General features: G+C 50.1%; 1 protein-coding gene across 2 annotated transcripts in view; it reads left to right on the forward strand.

Annotated features, from left to right (window-relative positions):
- Positions 1-3,182: 3,182 nt before the first annotated feature.
- The window catches only part of PPP2R2D (protein phosphatase 2 regulatory subunit Bdelta), a 35,975-nt gene continuing 24,059 nt past the window's right edge, over positions 3,183-15,098 (forward strand). Inside the window, exon 1 of one of the 2 annotated variants that reach the window (XM_031957044.1) lies at positions 3,183-3,293. In XM_031957044.1, the coding sequence (XP_031812904.1) occupies positions 3,224-3,293 (70 nt within the window). In that variant the 5' untranslated portion in view covers positions 3,183-3,223. Of the gene's footprint in view, positions 3,294-4,848; positions 4,984-15,098 lie in introns of those variants that run through there. The other variant, XM_031957045.1, reaches the window with a different exon arrangement.

Consider the following 15,098-nt stretch of genomic DNA (forward strand, 5'->3'; position numbering starts at 1 on the left):
AGATTCTCTAAGCCAAATTAATTATCTTCTCATAACTATGAAAGTCCTTGTTTTTCCAGATACTAAAACCAGTCATCTAAAGATAGCCCTGTGTTTACCTAATGCTCTCCATTTCTCACGTGTGCCTGCAGAACGCCTCATCCGCTCCTCAGTGAGACCGTTGCTATTCTCTAAGAGATCCGTGGGCTGTGACTGAGGCTGCTGAATTTACTGGCCCAGCTGCTTCTAAATAGGCTCAGGAAGAGTAATTGTGACATCATTGAGGAAAGTAGAGATTCCAAATTGTGTGGCTGAACCAGCCTGTTCTTAAGTGGGGGAAAAGCTGGGGCCGCCGTGCAGAAGATGGGCCAAGGGTGGGTCTACACTACACCATCAGCTCCTTTGGTTGTCAGGAACCAGAACGAATGCCTTAAGGCTGATTTTTGGCCCAAGGGATTTGGCAAAGGGAAAGGAGGATTTTTCTTTGTGTATTTTCAAGTCTTGCTTCTCTTACTAGCTGTAGAACAGGGATCCAAGCTCTCTGAGCCTCAGTACCCGCTCTTGGAAAATGAGAATAATAAAATAGACACTCCCTCCCACAATATCTAAGCTCTTCCATACTGAGGTGCACAATGACCTTCACTTCCAGAGCCATTCCTGGTCCTTTGAAAGCCTGCAATCAAGGCTTCCACTGGGTCCCAAGGGCTCCTTCAGCAATAACAGTGAATGTGTACCTGCATTACCTCCTTGCATCCTTACAGCAATCCTGGCGAGGAGATGCTACTGGGCTGGACCACGTTTGAGGCAGCTCCATTGCCAGGCTCTTTACAAACAGCATCCCCTCTGATCTGCACGTGTGGATCATTCTTTGTTCTCATAACCTTTTGAGGCAGATGCTATTGTCACCATTTTACTATGGAGGAAACTGAGGTAAACAAAGCTCAAGTGGCTCGCATAGGATCACACAGCTCTAATCTGAGTCAGGGTTTGCACTCGGGTCTTTCTGAGTCATGGCATAGTGCTCTGTCCGTCAATCTCGGGGGGAAACTGTCTCAGTTGGACTGAGATCCCCTGATCAAGGTTGAAATCCCAACATAGGGGAAATGGCATTGTCCTGCTTCTTCTGGGAGTGAGAAGATTGCTTCTCATGAGTCAAGACCCAGAACTGAGGATTCTGGACCACCCCCGACCCAGGACATATCAGCAGGGCCAAGGAGGCTAGGCCTTCTGCAGCAGCTTCCTGGCTGTTTCTTCTCTCCTTCCACACCAACTGCTTTTGATGATAAGTCCATGCAAGACTTTTATAAAATTTCATTTTCCAGTTTCTCAAGAGCAGGTGAGAGGATCTCCAACCGCATCGGAGCCTCTTTGATTAAAACTAGAGTGTTCTGATCCAGGCCAACTGAATAATGCAGACTATCCGCAAGCCATTCATCAAATGCCCCACCTGCGTCAGTGATCAGTGTGTGACCCCCGGGACACACAGAACAGCTCTGCTAAGTCACAGAGCGCACGCAGGCGGACAGCAGGGGAAGGCCTAACGCAAGCATGGGACAGGGAGGTCCCTGAGCCTCCAGCCCTTCTCACAGCCTGGAGAGCGCTCTGCAAGGACCGAGGGCAGCAGGGGTGGGCTCCCTGCGGCCTGGCCCCCAGGGAAGGGCCTGGAGCAGGCAGGGGAGCTGACAGACAGATGGCAGCTTGGTGTCAGGAAAACCTGAGCAAGCCATGGAAGCAGGAGCAGGCCGCGGGCGGCCGCTGACGGGCTGACCGCCCATTGGGAGAGCTGGAGCGGGGCTTGGGGGGCTGGGCAGCTGCGGTCTCTTCCAAGTAGGAGACAGACAGATGGAGGAGGGGGAGCCCCTCTCGGCCTGGGGAGCTCGGACGGACGAGGGGCTCCTTGGGCTTCACCTGAGCAGCCCCTCTCATCCTCGGGGAGCCTCGGACGGAGGAGGGGCTCCTTGGGCTGTACGCGAGCAGCCCCTCTGGGCCCGGGGAGCGGAGCCTCGGACTGATGTGGGGCTCCTTGGGCTTCACCCGAGCAGCCCCTCTCGGCCCGGGGAGCGGAGCCTCGGACTGACGAGGGGCTCCTCTGTAGGAACGGGCAGCCCCTCCTTCCTCTCTTGCCAAGAAAGCCCCCGGGGGTCGCGATGAGCGGGACCCCCGAGAGGACCGCCCCGCAGCGGGGCCCTTTAGGTGGGAGCCACAGACCGTGAGGAGGCGCCTTCAAGCCGCCTCAGGGAAAGGGGGCACCCGGCAGCCCGAGGGCGCTTCCGCGCAGCCCAGACCGCAGGGGCCGGGGCACGAGACCCTAAGTTATCCCCGTCCTTTCATCCCCATTAGACGCGGTCCAACACTGCTCCGGGCCCCGCCTCCTGTGACCTTCGTTCCGAGCCAGAGACCCCGAGGAGCGCGCAGCCCCGCTGAGCCTCAGTTTCCCGGCCCGTGAAATGGGCCTGACTCTCCCAGGCCCGCTTTCGCTCTCCTTCCCCGCCCCCCTGCACTAGCCCCCATTCCCGCCCCTCCCGTTCTTTCTCCTCCCCCAGCCTCTCTCCCAGGGGAAGGGGAAGCCGCCTGGGGGGAGGGGTCCGGAGAGGAGGCGGCGCCCGGTGGGGGGGCGCGTGGCCCACGCTGGGGCGGGGCCTCGGTGGGGGGAGGGGCGCGGCTTTCGGAGCAGGTGTCCGGGGAATGGGGCGTGGTCACGGGCCACGGGGGCAGGGGGGGGACCTGCAGGAGCCGGGCCTCCCGGAGGCGGGCTCGGGGGCGGGCCTCAGGGGTTAGGGCAGGCTCGGAGCGGCGGCAGGGCGGGGCCTCTGGACGGCGCATGGAGCGCAGCCTCGGAAGGAGGGCTCGGGGGCGGGGCCGCTCGGGGCGGGGCCTCGGCCGGAGGGCGGTGACGCCATCGATCCGGGCGCCGGCTCGGGGCGCCATTTGCAGGGGAGGCGGCGCTCGGTCCGCGGCCGGCGAGGCGCAGGCGGGCTGCGGGGCCCAGCCAGGGCGCCGCCGCCCCGCCACCCGGCCCCGGCCCCGGCCCAGCCCCGGCCCCCGGCCCCGGCCCACCGGCCAGCATCCAGGCCCGGCCCGGAAGCCATGGCAGGTGGCGCCGGCCCCCTCCCCTGCCCGGCCCCGGCCTCCCGCGGGCCCGCGTCCCCGCTCCCGGGGCCCCTCCCCGCCCCGGCGCGGGCTGCCGGCCCTGGCCCTTGCAGGAGCCGGCGGCGGCGGCGGCTTGGGCGGCGGCCCGGCCGCGATGGGCGGCAGCGACTTGCAGTGGTGCTTCTCGCAGGTGAAGGGCGCCATCGACGAGGACGTAGCCGAAGGTAAGGGCGCCCCGGGCCGGCCGCTCGCCCCCTCCCTCCTCTCCCCCCGCCGCCGGCGCCGACCGTTCGGACCCTCCCCCCAGCCGTGCGGGCCGCCGGCTCTCCTCCCCTTCGTGCGACCGTTCGGACCCTCCCCTCCCCCTCCCCCGCCCCCTCACCCTCCTCCGCCCCCTCCCCCTCCTCCGGCCCCTCCCCCCTCCCCGGGGCCGACGGCTTGCTCCCCTCTTCTCTGGGGACGACCTTGCCGACCCTTCCGGCCCCGCAGGAGGCGCTTCCCTCCTCCCCGGAGGGGTCCCGGCTGCTCCGAGGGCGGAGCGCCCCAGGAGTGCGCGGGAGGCAGGGCGGGCCTGAGGAACGGGGCGTTTGGAAAGAACTCTAGAGGGAGACAGGCGCCCTGGCAGGGAGGGAAGGAAGGCTTCCTCCCCCCTCCCACCCCCTCCCTGGGGAGCGGCCTCTCCCTGCAACCCCTCTCCCTCAGGTGTGGGCTCCCCAGCCCAGGCCCAGCCCTTCTCCATCCGCCGGAGGAAGGCACCAGCCAGCCGAATTGACCCTCATGCCCCCCCTGGCCCCAAAGGGGCGGAACAGGTCGGGGCGGGCAGGGCTCGGCATCCAGGGGGGCAGGGGCGGGACCCCCGGAATCCGGGGTGATGGGGAGCAGCGTGGCAGGGCCTGGGGCCGGGCCTGGGTCTGAGGGAAGGAGCCGGGGCCACCGCAGTTGGGGTTTGCCTTGGCAGGGAAAGGGCCAGTCCGGGGTTGCTCTGTGGGAAGCCCGGGGAAGGCCGGGCCCCAGGAGCTGGTGGGATCGGGTCTACACAACCGGCACACAGTAGCCTCTGTGACCTTCTCCCCTCCATGTGCCGGGGAGGGGGTCAGATCGGGAAGGGGGGCCGGCCATGGGGAGGCCGATGGGCTGGGCCCTAAAGGTCACAGGCCTTGGGTCAGGGGCACATGGACCACAAGAGGTCGGGCGCTCGGGGCAGCTGCTTCCCTCCTCGACTCCCTGAGCCCGCGCGCTCGGCCGAGACGCCTGGGGAGGGGCCGTGCCCGGACTCCACCCCACCTGAAAAAAGAGCAGGCCCCTCCCTCACGCGGCGGTGGCTCCAGAGCACCTTTTTTCTCTTTCTTCCTCTCCCCGGAGGCTTTGGCTCCTGCGGGGGCCTCGTTGAGCCCCGTGGGATGCTGTCCGTCCTTTCCGAGGCTCCCGGGCTCTGCCGTCTGCCCCGCTCAGAGCCAGGGCCTCCAGCTCAGCTCCGGTCACCGATTCCATCTTCTCGCAAAACTTGGCAGCAGGAGGGCGTTGGTTTGCCCCAACGTGAAGGAAGGCTGCCGGCGGCCCCGCTCCCCTTTCAGGCCGCTGCACCGTGGTCCCGGGGGGCTGGGAAGAAGTCCTCGTTACCTCGCGAGTCCCGGTGCCGGGCTGCCCGTGGCTTCCGAGAGCTTGCACAGAGCCTGTCAGAGGCTCGGAAGCCCCATAAAGAGCACGTCTTCCCGTTTAAAGTGCTGCTGAAAACGCCCATCTGATGATAACCGTTGGGAGACTTGGCCGTTCCGGGCTGAGTGGTTCGGGAAGCATCTCCTTTCGGATGGTACTCGGGAGTCCTTGAGTAAGCAAGCTGAAGAGAGAGCCCGCGTTCATGCTCACGGATCCAGATGCCAGAAGGTGACACCGGCTGGAAAAGGGCCTTTGAAGGTGAATGCCAGTGTGTCCTGCCCGGGCCTCGGAGCCTCCGCAGAGCAGTCTGGCGTCCAGGTGCCAGCCCTCGGGGAGCTCTTCCCCACCCATGCGTCTCTTTAAAAAGCTGAGGGGGGGGGGGGTCTCATGATGTGGCATTCTGAGACTTTGACCCCATTTACGAGCTGCACCAAACGATAGGAGAGCTCTGTCTTCAAACCCAATTTGGAATGAAGTCCTAACGAGGACAGCCGGCCACAGCGCTCGCCCATTTGCAGCAGGTTTTCGGTAATTCCCTCTGCAGCCAAACTGCCCAAGAGAAACCTCGGAAAGGGGGGGAGGAGATAGGAAGCCACCACCGAGAGGGGAGGACTCGGGGATGGGCGCTGCTGGTGCATTTCTAGTTCAGTTCATTCTGAATTGCTTCTAAAAACCAAGCTTCTCTGCTGGGTAAACTTCGACTAATAAAAGTTTGGCATTTTGTGACAACATAACTTTGCTGATTTTGTGCAGATGTGGGAAAGGTTCTGATTTTTTAAGATTTCCATTCTGAGTCTTTTTTCTTTTCATTGAATTTTACAATTATCAGAAACATTTAATTCCAACTAACATTGGGAAATCTAGTCGGTGCTTATGCCTAGAGTGCCCTTATCTTTTGAATTTTGAAGGCAGCATCTTAATGAGAATCAGCTTCAGGATGCTATTTGTGTGTCTCACTATTACTAATCATTGATTAAATTGGTTGCATGTTTTGAACATTGACTGAAGCTAGGGACTGGGCCTTTCCAAGGGAAGAGGTGATTCCCAGGGGAGCCTGGAGGCCCAGGGAGCTCCTGGGATCCCTCCCCAACGTTCTCCAGGGGCCCGGGAGTCTAGGTCTGAGGCCCAGCCCAGAAGCTTCACCTTATGGAAGGAGAGAGGGAGGCGGCAGCGGCTGTGGTGGTTGGGGTTTAGTCTCTTCTCCGTGTGGGGCAGCCCTTGGGAAGAGTTAAATAATTTGAATAGTACTGCTATTTTTTTTGTTACTCAGTCCTGCCTGATTCTTCAGGACCTCATTGGGAGTTTTCTGTATGAGATACTGGGAACGGTTCACCATTTCTTCTCCCGTTCATTTGACACATGAGGAAACGGAGGCAGAAGTGCCTTCCCCAGGGTCCCACAGCTAGGAAGAATCCGATGATGGTCCTCCTGCCTCCAGGCCCGTCCATGCCATCTGACTGGCTTTTAGTCTTCCCCTTTTTTACCTGCTGTTCTAGGGAGCTGTCCTCGGAGAAGGTGCTGACCTGTCTTGTTAGAGGGAATTTCTTCCCTCGGGGGTCACAGGTCCAGGACAGCTTCTTTTGCTGAGGGCATCAGTGGCACCTTTTCCCGGAGTGTGTACATGACACAATGTCTGGGTGGTTTTCTTTGGGTTCAGGATTGGGGCATGGGCTGGCTCTCCCATGAGAGAGACTCTTGTTCTTCTTCAGAGATTCTAGCCACAATTTGCTTTTTGCTCTTCTCCTGCATCCTCCTTTTCCATTTTTGTGCAAACTTGGTTTTTCTATATTTGGAAGGAGAAAATGAAGGCTCCCTCTTTTCCTCCTCCTCTGGAAAGGCTCAATGAAGGCTTAGTAGGTACTTAAGAAATTTTTTGAGTGGTTGTATCTGAGTAATTTGAAAGAGTGCTAGGAGGAAGCCAGAGTGAAGTGGGGGGCAGTCCTGGCGCCTGCTGGATGCTCACCCGCTCACAGCCACTCTGTCCTGCCCTTCCCCCTCCCCCTCCAGCTGCTCTCTCCTGTGGCCCAAAACACCTTGCCAGTTCTATGCCCCTCTCCACAGTGATTCACTTTTACGTGGTTCTTTTTTAAAAGTCTTCATGACAAACTTGAGATGGCATTTGTTATCCTTGGCCCCATTTTACAGGTGGAGAAACGGAGAGTGCCGTGTTTTACTCAGGAAATCTGTTCAATATCATAGTTAGACCCCATGTCTTTAGGGTCCCAGATTGGGGCTCATGATGGTGATTGACAAGACTGGAATATTGTTGGGCGGTGGCTGGCACCCCTGCCGGATAATCCTGGTTATTGATCTCCAGTTATTTGTGTGTCTTTAGTCTTCTCCAGCTAGGGCAGGAGGGTGTTGGGGGGAGAGGGAGATGGGAGGAAAAGGAGGAGGGAGGGAGGGTTAGGGTTGTTGACCACAGGCAGGAAGGAAGACCTGAAGACTTAATGGCTGGTTTCCTTCAATGTGTGGGGAACCTCTAGGGAATGGGTGTTACAGGAACAGAATTGGTGGGTGGAGTTAGAGGGCAGTAGATTGTTTTTCCAAGGACTAGACTAGGAATTCCTGGGGGGCAGAAGCTGTGTGGTTTGTACCCTCTGGACCCTGATTGCCTGGCACAGTGCCATGCCCAGGCAGGTGCTAGGTCTGTGCCGTGCTCTGTATCAGAGAGTCTTTGAGCAGCTTTTGAAATGGCTTTCAAGGTTTGTGTTTTCACTACTTTATCATTCAACCACTCTGCTTTACTTTGAAACAGAGTACACAGTTCTCCAAACAATTAGAGTTAGGGTTATTGCCAAAATGTCATTTCTTGACCCCTGCTTATTTTATCTTTCTTGCCTTCTAGACATTGGCCAGTTGCACTTATTAAATCTTTAAAATTTTCATCCCAAATTCTTTCCCCACTCACAGAGAAGGCCAGGAAATGCTCTCCTGTGCAGGCGCACCTGGTTCTATTGGGCTTCCCAGGTATGGGAAGGTGGGGATGGGGGGGTGGCCCCAAGCAAAGATCTCAGCGCCATCTTCCAACAGCTCCACTCCCATCCTGTCTGTGCGTCACATCTGGATAATTCTCAGATTTGATGTTGTTCGATCTTACAATTATCTGGGATGTTGTTATTTGGAGCATCAGGAACTCTTCCTTGGGCCTCTGTTCCCTGAGACTCAACAATATTGAAATTGAAAAGTCGTTTTTCAGTTGTGTTCCATACTTTATGATCTCTTTGGGGGTTTTCTTGGCAAAGATACAGGAATAGTTTACCATTTCCTTCTCCAGCTCATTTTACTAATGAGGAAACTGAGGTAGACTGGGTGAAGTGACTTCCCCAGTCACCCAGCCAGAGAGTATCTGAGGCCGGGTTGGAAGTTGGAAAGAGGAATCTTCTCATCCCCAAGTCTGGCACGTGATGCCCTGTACCTCTGGAAGTCGGAATATTGCAGGAAAGCCAATTAATGACTCTACTGTGGTGTGTTCAAGTGAGAGGAAGATTCAATCAGTGGGGCAGACTTGATTTTGTTCTTATGATTGCCACCTCAGGCTCCAGCAACCCCAACATCAAGGCAAGAGACTCTTGTCAGCAAAAAAATAAAAAATCAGCTTGCTGAAAGCTTGGGTGAAGGTTAGCATTTTTTAGCAGTATTTTTTTTTTCACTTAAAAATGTCTGTTGGTTTTTTTGACTTAACATGTTGCACAGGCTACAGTAAAGGCCACGCATAATTTTTACATGCATTGGGAAACCAAAAAGTTAATAGGATTTGCTTGATTTTCCCCAGGAGTAGTTTATTTTTTGAAACACTTTTTCAAACATTCATCTTTTCAAAAGTTTTTGTTGCAAACAAATATTTTCTCCCTCTTTCCTGTGCTCTCTCTGCATGAGAATAGTATTTTCCATCCCAAGTCTATTGAAACTGTCTTAGATCACTACATTGCTGTGAGTCACAGCAATTGTGATTATCACTTTATTGCAATAGTTGGGAGCCAAACCTGCTATACCCATATATGAAGCTTCATGCAAAACATATTTTTATATTAACTACCTCATGAAAAAAGCAAGGAAAATAACTCTTCATTTCGTACTCACAGCTCCTCTGACTCTGCAGGTGGGCAGCGTATTATATCAGGAGGCCTTGGGAACTGGCCTAGATCCTTGTATTGATCAGAATCACCCGGTTTTGCACAAAGATCTCCTGGTTCTTCTCACTTTTCTTTGCATCAATTCGTGTAGAGCTTGTCTTATTGTTAGTATTTTTTAAACTACCTACTTCCTCAATTTTATTTTTTGCTTCTTAAATAAATCTGATTTGTTTGAAAGACATAAGGTCCTCAAAATTAAATACTAGAAATTGTAGAATTATTCTTAAACTAAATTAAGGTTGGGATGCCCTGTATTTGCATTCCTACTGCTTAGCATAGAGCTTTATACATAGGAAGTGCTTAATAAATGCTTCGTTCATTCATTTATATATTCATTCTTTTAGAGAAGGAAACAGCAAACCACTCTAGTATCTTTACCAAGAAAACCTCAAATGGGATCACAAAGGCACAGACACAACTGAACAACAACAAATATGTATTATTTTCCATAAATTCTTCATAGAGGATCTGTTCAACATTGTGAAATCATCCTCTTGTTTTTTAGTGTCCTGTTTTACATTAGGACCAGACCCTATCCTTTTCCAATCGTGCATATTCTCCATAATAGTCTTTAAACCATTTCTTACCTTCATGGCATTGTTGGTAACACTACATTTATGTAATTTGCTTGCTATATGTCTTTTCTTTCTTTTTTATTGAACTTTTTATTTTCAAAACCTGTGCAAGGATAGTTTTTCACCACTGACCCTTGCAAAACTTTGTGTTCCAATTTCCCCTCTTCCCTTTTCCCCACCCCCTCCCCTAGATGGCAAGTAATCCAATATATGTTAAACATAGTAAAAACATATGTAAATCCAATATATGTGTACATATTTATACAATTATCTTTCTGCACAAGAAAAGTTGGATCAAAAAGAAAAAGAAGAAAATAAAAGCAAGCAAACAACAAAAGAAGTGAAAATGCTATGTTGTGATCCACACTCAGTTCCCACAGTGATCTCTGGATGTAGACGGTTCTCATCATAAGATCATTGGGGCTGGCCTGAATTGTCTTTGTTGAGAGTGGCCATGTGTAATCTTGCCGTTGCCGGCTTCATCATTTCTTAGAGCACAATCATATACTGCAGTTTGTTTGCCCATTCTCCATTTATTGAGCATTCCCTCAGTTCCCAATTCTTTGCCACAACAAAAAGAGCTGTTATCAGTATTTTTGTTTGTAGGTTTGCTCTTCTTTTTTTCTTTACCCTCTTTGGAGTACAGAGCTAGTAGTGTATTGCTGGATCAGCGGGGTAGTGTTTTGGAAGCCCTTTGGCCATAGTGGCAAATTGTTCTCCAAAATTGTTGAATCTGTGCGCAACTCCTCCAGCGGTTGTATTTTCCCTGATACCCTCCAATAGCTATTATTTCTGATGAACGAGAAGTGGTACCTCAAGAGTTGTTTTAATATATTTCTCTAATCAGTAGTGATTTAGAGCATTTTTTCATGTAACTATAGATAACTTTGATTTCTTCTTCTGAGAACTATTCATAGTTTTGACCAATTTATTAGTTGAGAAAATGGCTTTTGTTTTTATAAATCTGACTCATTTGAGAAATGGGACCTTTATCTGAGAAATTTGCCCATAAATTCTTTTGATATTCATTGTTTGTATTTTCTTTAAACAAAATGTAGTTTCCCCGATTATCTTTCTTAATTAAATCCATTTTTGCTTTTGCTTTGTCTGAGATCACGATTATAACCCCTGCCTTTTACTTCAGTTGAATCACAATAGATTCTATTCCAATCCTTTATTTTAACTCTGTTTTTGTGTCTTATAAACAGCATGCTTTTGGATTCTGATTTCTAACCTTTTTTTTTTTTTTTTTTTTTTTTTTGCTTCCATTCATGAGTGAGCTCATCCCACTTACATTTGTCTTCACCGTTATGATTATTAACTGAGCATTTCTCTCTCTCATTATCTTCTTTTTTTTTCCTTTATCTTGTCTCTCCTCAAGTTTGTTTTGCTTCTGACCACTGTTTTCCTTAATTCACCCTCCTTTTTATTATCCCTTCCTGCCCTAATTTTTCATCCCCTTCTCCTCTTATTTTGCTATTACATAAGATAGATTTCTATACCTAACCAAATGTATCTCTATGTTCTCCCCTCTTTGAACCAGTTCCTATAGTTGAGGTTCAAGCATTGCCTGCCACCCTCCCCATTTTCCTATCTACTGTAAAAGTTCTTCCTTGTATATCTCTTTAATATGAGAAAAATTGTCCCATTTTACCTCTCCCTTCCCATTTCTGCTAGTGCATTCCTCTTTTTCCTGCCTCTTTTTGAGATCATTCCAACATAATTGAATCACATTTGAGCTTCCCCTCTATGGATACTTCTGCCTAAGTTCTTGGGAGTTACATGTATCATCTTCCCAGGTAGAAATGTCGATAACTTTAGAGATCCTTCTAATGACTCTTTCATGTTTATTTTTTATGCTTCTTGTGAGTCTTGTGTTTGAATGTCAGATTTTCTCTTCAGCTCTGGTCTTTTCATCAGGAATGCTTCAAAGTCTTCTGTTTCATTAAATGGATTATGGTCCGTTTTGGTGGGTAGGTTAATTTTGGTTTTAATCTTGGCTTCTTTGCCTTCTGGAATTTCATATTTGAAACCTTCTGCTCCTTTAATGTAGAAATTGCAAAATCTTGTGTAATCCTGACTGTGGCTCCACAGTATTTGAATTGTTTTTTTTTTGTTTTTTTTTTTTTTTTTTTTCTAGAGCTTGATTGGAATATTTTCTTCTTCACCTGGGGGAGTTTTGGAATTGGCTAGAACTCCTTGTTTTCATTTGGGGATCTCTTTCGGGAGGTGATAGTGGATTCTTTTGGTTTTTATTTTGCCCAATGGCTGTAAGATATTGGGGCATTATTTCTTAGTCATTTCTTGAAATAGGATGTCTAGGTTTTTTTTGTTTTTGTTTTTGTTTTTGTTTTTTTGATTATGGCTTTCAGATAATAATCCTTAAATAATCTCTTCTGGATTTCTTTTCCAGGTCACTTGTTTGTTCCGATAAGATTATTTCACATTTTCTTTTATTTTTTTCCATTCTTTTTGACTTTGTTTTAATGTTTTCTTGATGTCTCACAGAGTCATGAGCTCCCATTTTCCCAATTTAATTTTGAAGGAGTTACTTTCTTGAGTGGATTTTTGTCATTCTTTTATTCCTTTTAAAAGTAGCATTCCCTTCAGTATTTTTGTGCCTCTTTTACCAAGCTATTAATTCTCTTTTCAATTTTTTTAATCACTTTCATTTCTTTTCCTAGTTTTTCTTGTCAGTCTGAGATCGTTAAGGTTTCCATCAGTTCTTATTGGGCTTGGGTCCAATTAACATTTTTCTTTGAGATTTTGCTTGTAGTTATTTTCACGTTGTTATCTTCTAAGTTTATGTCTTAGGCTTCTTTGCCACCATAAGTAGCTTTTTACGCTTAGATTCTTTTTTTGTTGTTTGCTCATTCTCCTGCCTGTTTCTTGACTTTGAGCTTTATATTAAAGTTGGGCTCTATTCACCTCAGGGTGGGGAAACAGTGCTCTGAGCTTTTTTGTGTTGCTGTTTTCAGAGCTGTTCTGGGGGGTCTACAAGTTTTTGGTGCTTCCAAGGTGGTGTGATTTGGGGAGAGGTGTCGCATCATAGCTTTCCTGGTCTGTGTTCTGATCTTTTACCACCTTCTTCCCAGCTTTTGTTGGCTTTTTTTTTTTTTTTCCTCCAAAAGTCAAAGCATTATTTTGAAGTTATTTGGAGGGGATGTTCCCTTGGGCTGCTGCCTGTCCTCTGCCATTTTGACTTTACCTCTGGTTTGGCTGCATTTAGTAGTATGTTTCTGACACCCACCATAGGAAGACTCTTGAGCCATTCCCAAGCCCTGATTTGTTATTGTTATTAATGAGCATATAAATCCTTAATTTAGTATTTAAAACTTTGTAACCATCCATAGAATATTTTGAGTGATACAGTTTTATTATTTATCAGGAAATGGATGAATATTTCAAGTTAGTCTTTTTTGAGAAGCCTGTGGGTGGGGCAAAGATACCAGAAGACATTTGCCTTCCGTGCCGCCTCTGGTTATCTCACGGAAAGTTCATGGTGCCAGTAGAGGTCACTTGAGGTGGTTAATGTCCAGAAATACTGAGGCTGGGGTGATCGCTGGTGCTCACTGTCGACCGGAAGGAGAACTACCAACAAATCACCTGCGACCGTGGTGACTTCATCTTCCGAGGGATCAGATGAACCGTTCTCTGAGCCTGACTCTGGCCAGCAGAGAAGCGACTTGCTGACAAAGCTGAGCCCGGGAGAAGTGACTGCCCTGGTCGTGGCTGAAGTCGATGGCCACCTTCTGGGCCCGACCCGGGACTCTGCTACCAGGGAAGTCGAGAGAGGGAAAGCTCCCGAGAAAAAACTTCTAATAACCAAAAGAGAAACAGTTCCACAGAAGAAGGGTGTGGATGCGTGGGCCCAGAAATGTGAATGTGTGCAGGATGTTCTCGCTGCGGGCAGGCCCCCTGTGGTGCAGATTCTCATCCCATGCCTGGCCCATGGCAGGCGCCTGGTGGAGGCTCTGCCTCTCTCACTCCAGCCCAGGGCAGTTCTGACTACATCACCCCTTCCTCAGGAAACTTCAGTAGCAAATAGGAAATGGTTTGTGGGGCCCTCAGAGCCCTTCGTAACCCAGCCCCCTTCCCTTTCCTGCTTCTTACATCTTAGTCTCCCATTTGAATCCTTTGATCCAGTGGTGCCCGCCTCCTGGCACTGCCTGTATCTCGGCTCTGGGCATTTTCTCTGGCTGACTCCCAGGCCTGGAAAGTACTCCCTCCTCTGCTCTGTCTGCGGACCTCCCCAGTTTCCTTTAAGTCCCCCATAGATGCTCTCCAGAATGCAGCTTTTCCAGACAGCAAGCCCCTGCAATGATGTCTCCAGGGGAGCTGAGACCCCTTTCCCTGTTCCTGTTGGCCCTCCTCTGGGGGTCAGGTCTGAGGACAGGAGCTGCTCAGCAGACAGCTTTGTCATCTGTTTAGGTCCTGGCAGACCGGTTTGCGCTCTCCATGTTGGGGACCGGACTTCATCCAGCTGGGTGCAGTCGGCTTTCACAGCATCATGGCTCTGCTCTCGGGATTCTGCCAGCACCACGACTGTGGGCAAGGGCCACTGTCCCCTGGAAGCTCTGCCTGAGTTTAGATTGGCTTTGGGAGCATCCTTGAGCATAAGAAAGGGTTTTTCCATTTTCTACCTATAGAAATGGGATGGGCGTGCCTCCAGCACAAACGGTTCAAGGCTGGTATCCTAGCAGTGCAGAATGTTCTCCAGACTGTTAGTGTTATCCAAACTCCACCTGCTCTCAGCCCTCCTCCCTCTCCCCCACCTTGCTTTTGTTCATCTGGTGCTCCAACAGGGGAGCCTGAAGAGGCATCCGGTGGGTGTCCTGATGGAAAGGATGGCCTGGGCCTCCCCTGTCCTATCCTGGCTAACCCAATTTTGAGGAACGTGGCCTGTCACTCAGAAGGTGCAGGATCCACAAGGCAAGAAGGGGATTCTTGGGGAGGGATGGGGGATGCCCATGATAACTGTCCCCAAATAGTGAAAAGTCTGTTGTGTGGGGCTCCAGAGAAAGGAGCAGTGGAGTGAAGTGGGAAGGCATGTTTGGGCCTGGTACGATTAGACTCCAAAGAGTAAACTTAGCTGGCTGGTTAGGGGGTGTTGGGTAAGGCTTTGATGCCTGGGATACGGACTGGGCCAGGTGTCTTGGGGACCCTTCCAGTTTGCTGATTCTGTGCCATGGGGTGAGCCAAAATGAAGGTTAGCTTCCTGTGTCCTGGAACCCGATTTGTTTCCTTTAGTAACATGGTAGCCAGAATCTTAAAACTTGAGGAATTGGAAAAATTGGACTCTAAGGTAATGACTTTGAGGATTTTCATTATCTTTACTGAGCAACACTCAGACAGGTTGCTCCATGAGGAATTGTAATTAACTTGAATTATGAAAGTACCGTGAACTTAATAGATTATTGAATGAGGCTGAATAAGGTATTCAGTAATAATTCTCTGAGTAAAGTTGTTCATTAATCCAGATTGTGGTTTTTTTGTTTAAGAACCAGTGTATTTATCATTTTGAGTTTTGTCTTAATGATGCTTCTTTCTGATCCTTTCTTTGTAACTAAATCTCTCCTGAATGACTAGATATATTCCAAGATGGTTCCCTTGCTTTGCGTCTAACATCTCTGTTATCTCTCAAATGCTCTAACATTGACCG

Source organism: Sarcophilus harrisii, chromosome 2 (assembly GCF_902635505.1).
Source record: "Sarcophilus harrisii chromosome 2, mSarHar1.11, whole genome shotgun sequence".
In the NCBI taxonomy this organism is placed as follows: Eukaryota; Metazoa; Chordata; class Mammalia; order Dasyuromorphia; family Dasyuridae; genus Sarcophilus; species Sarcophilus harrisii.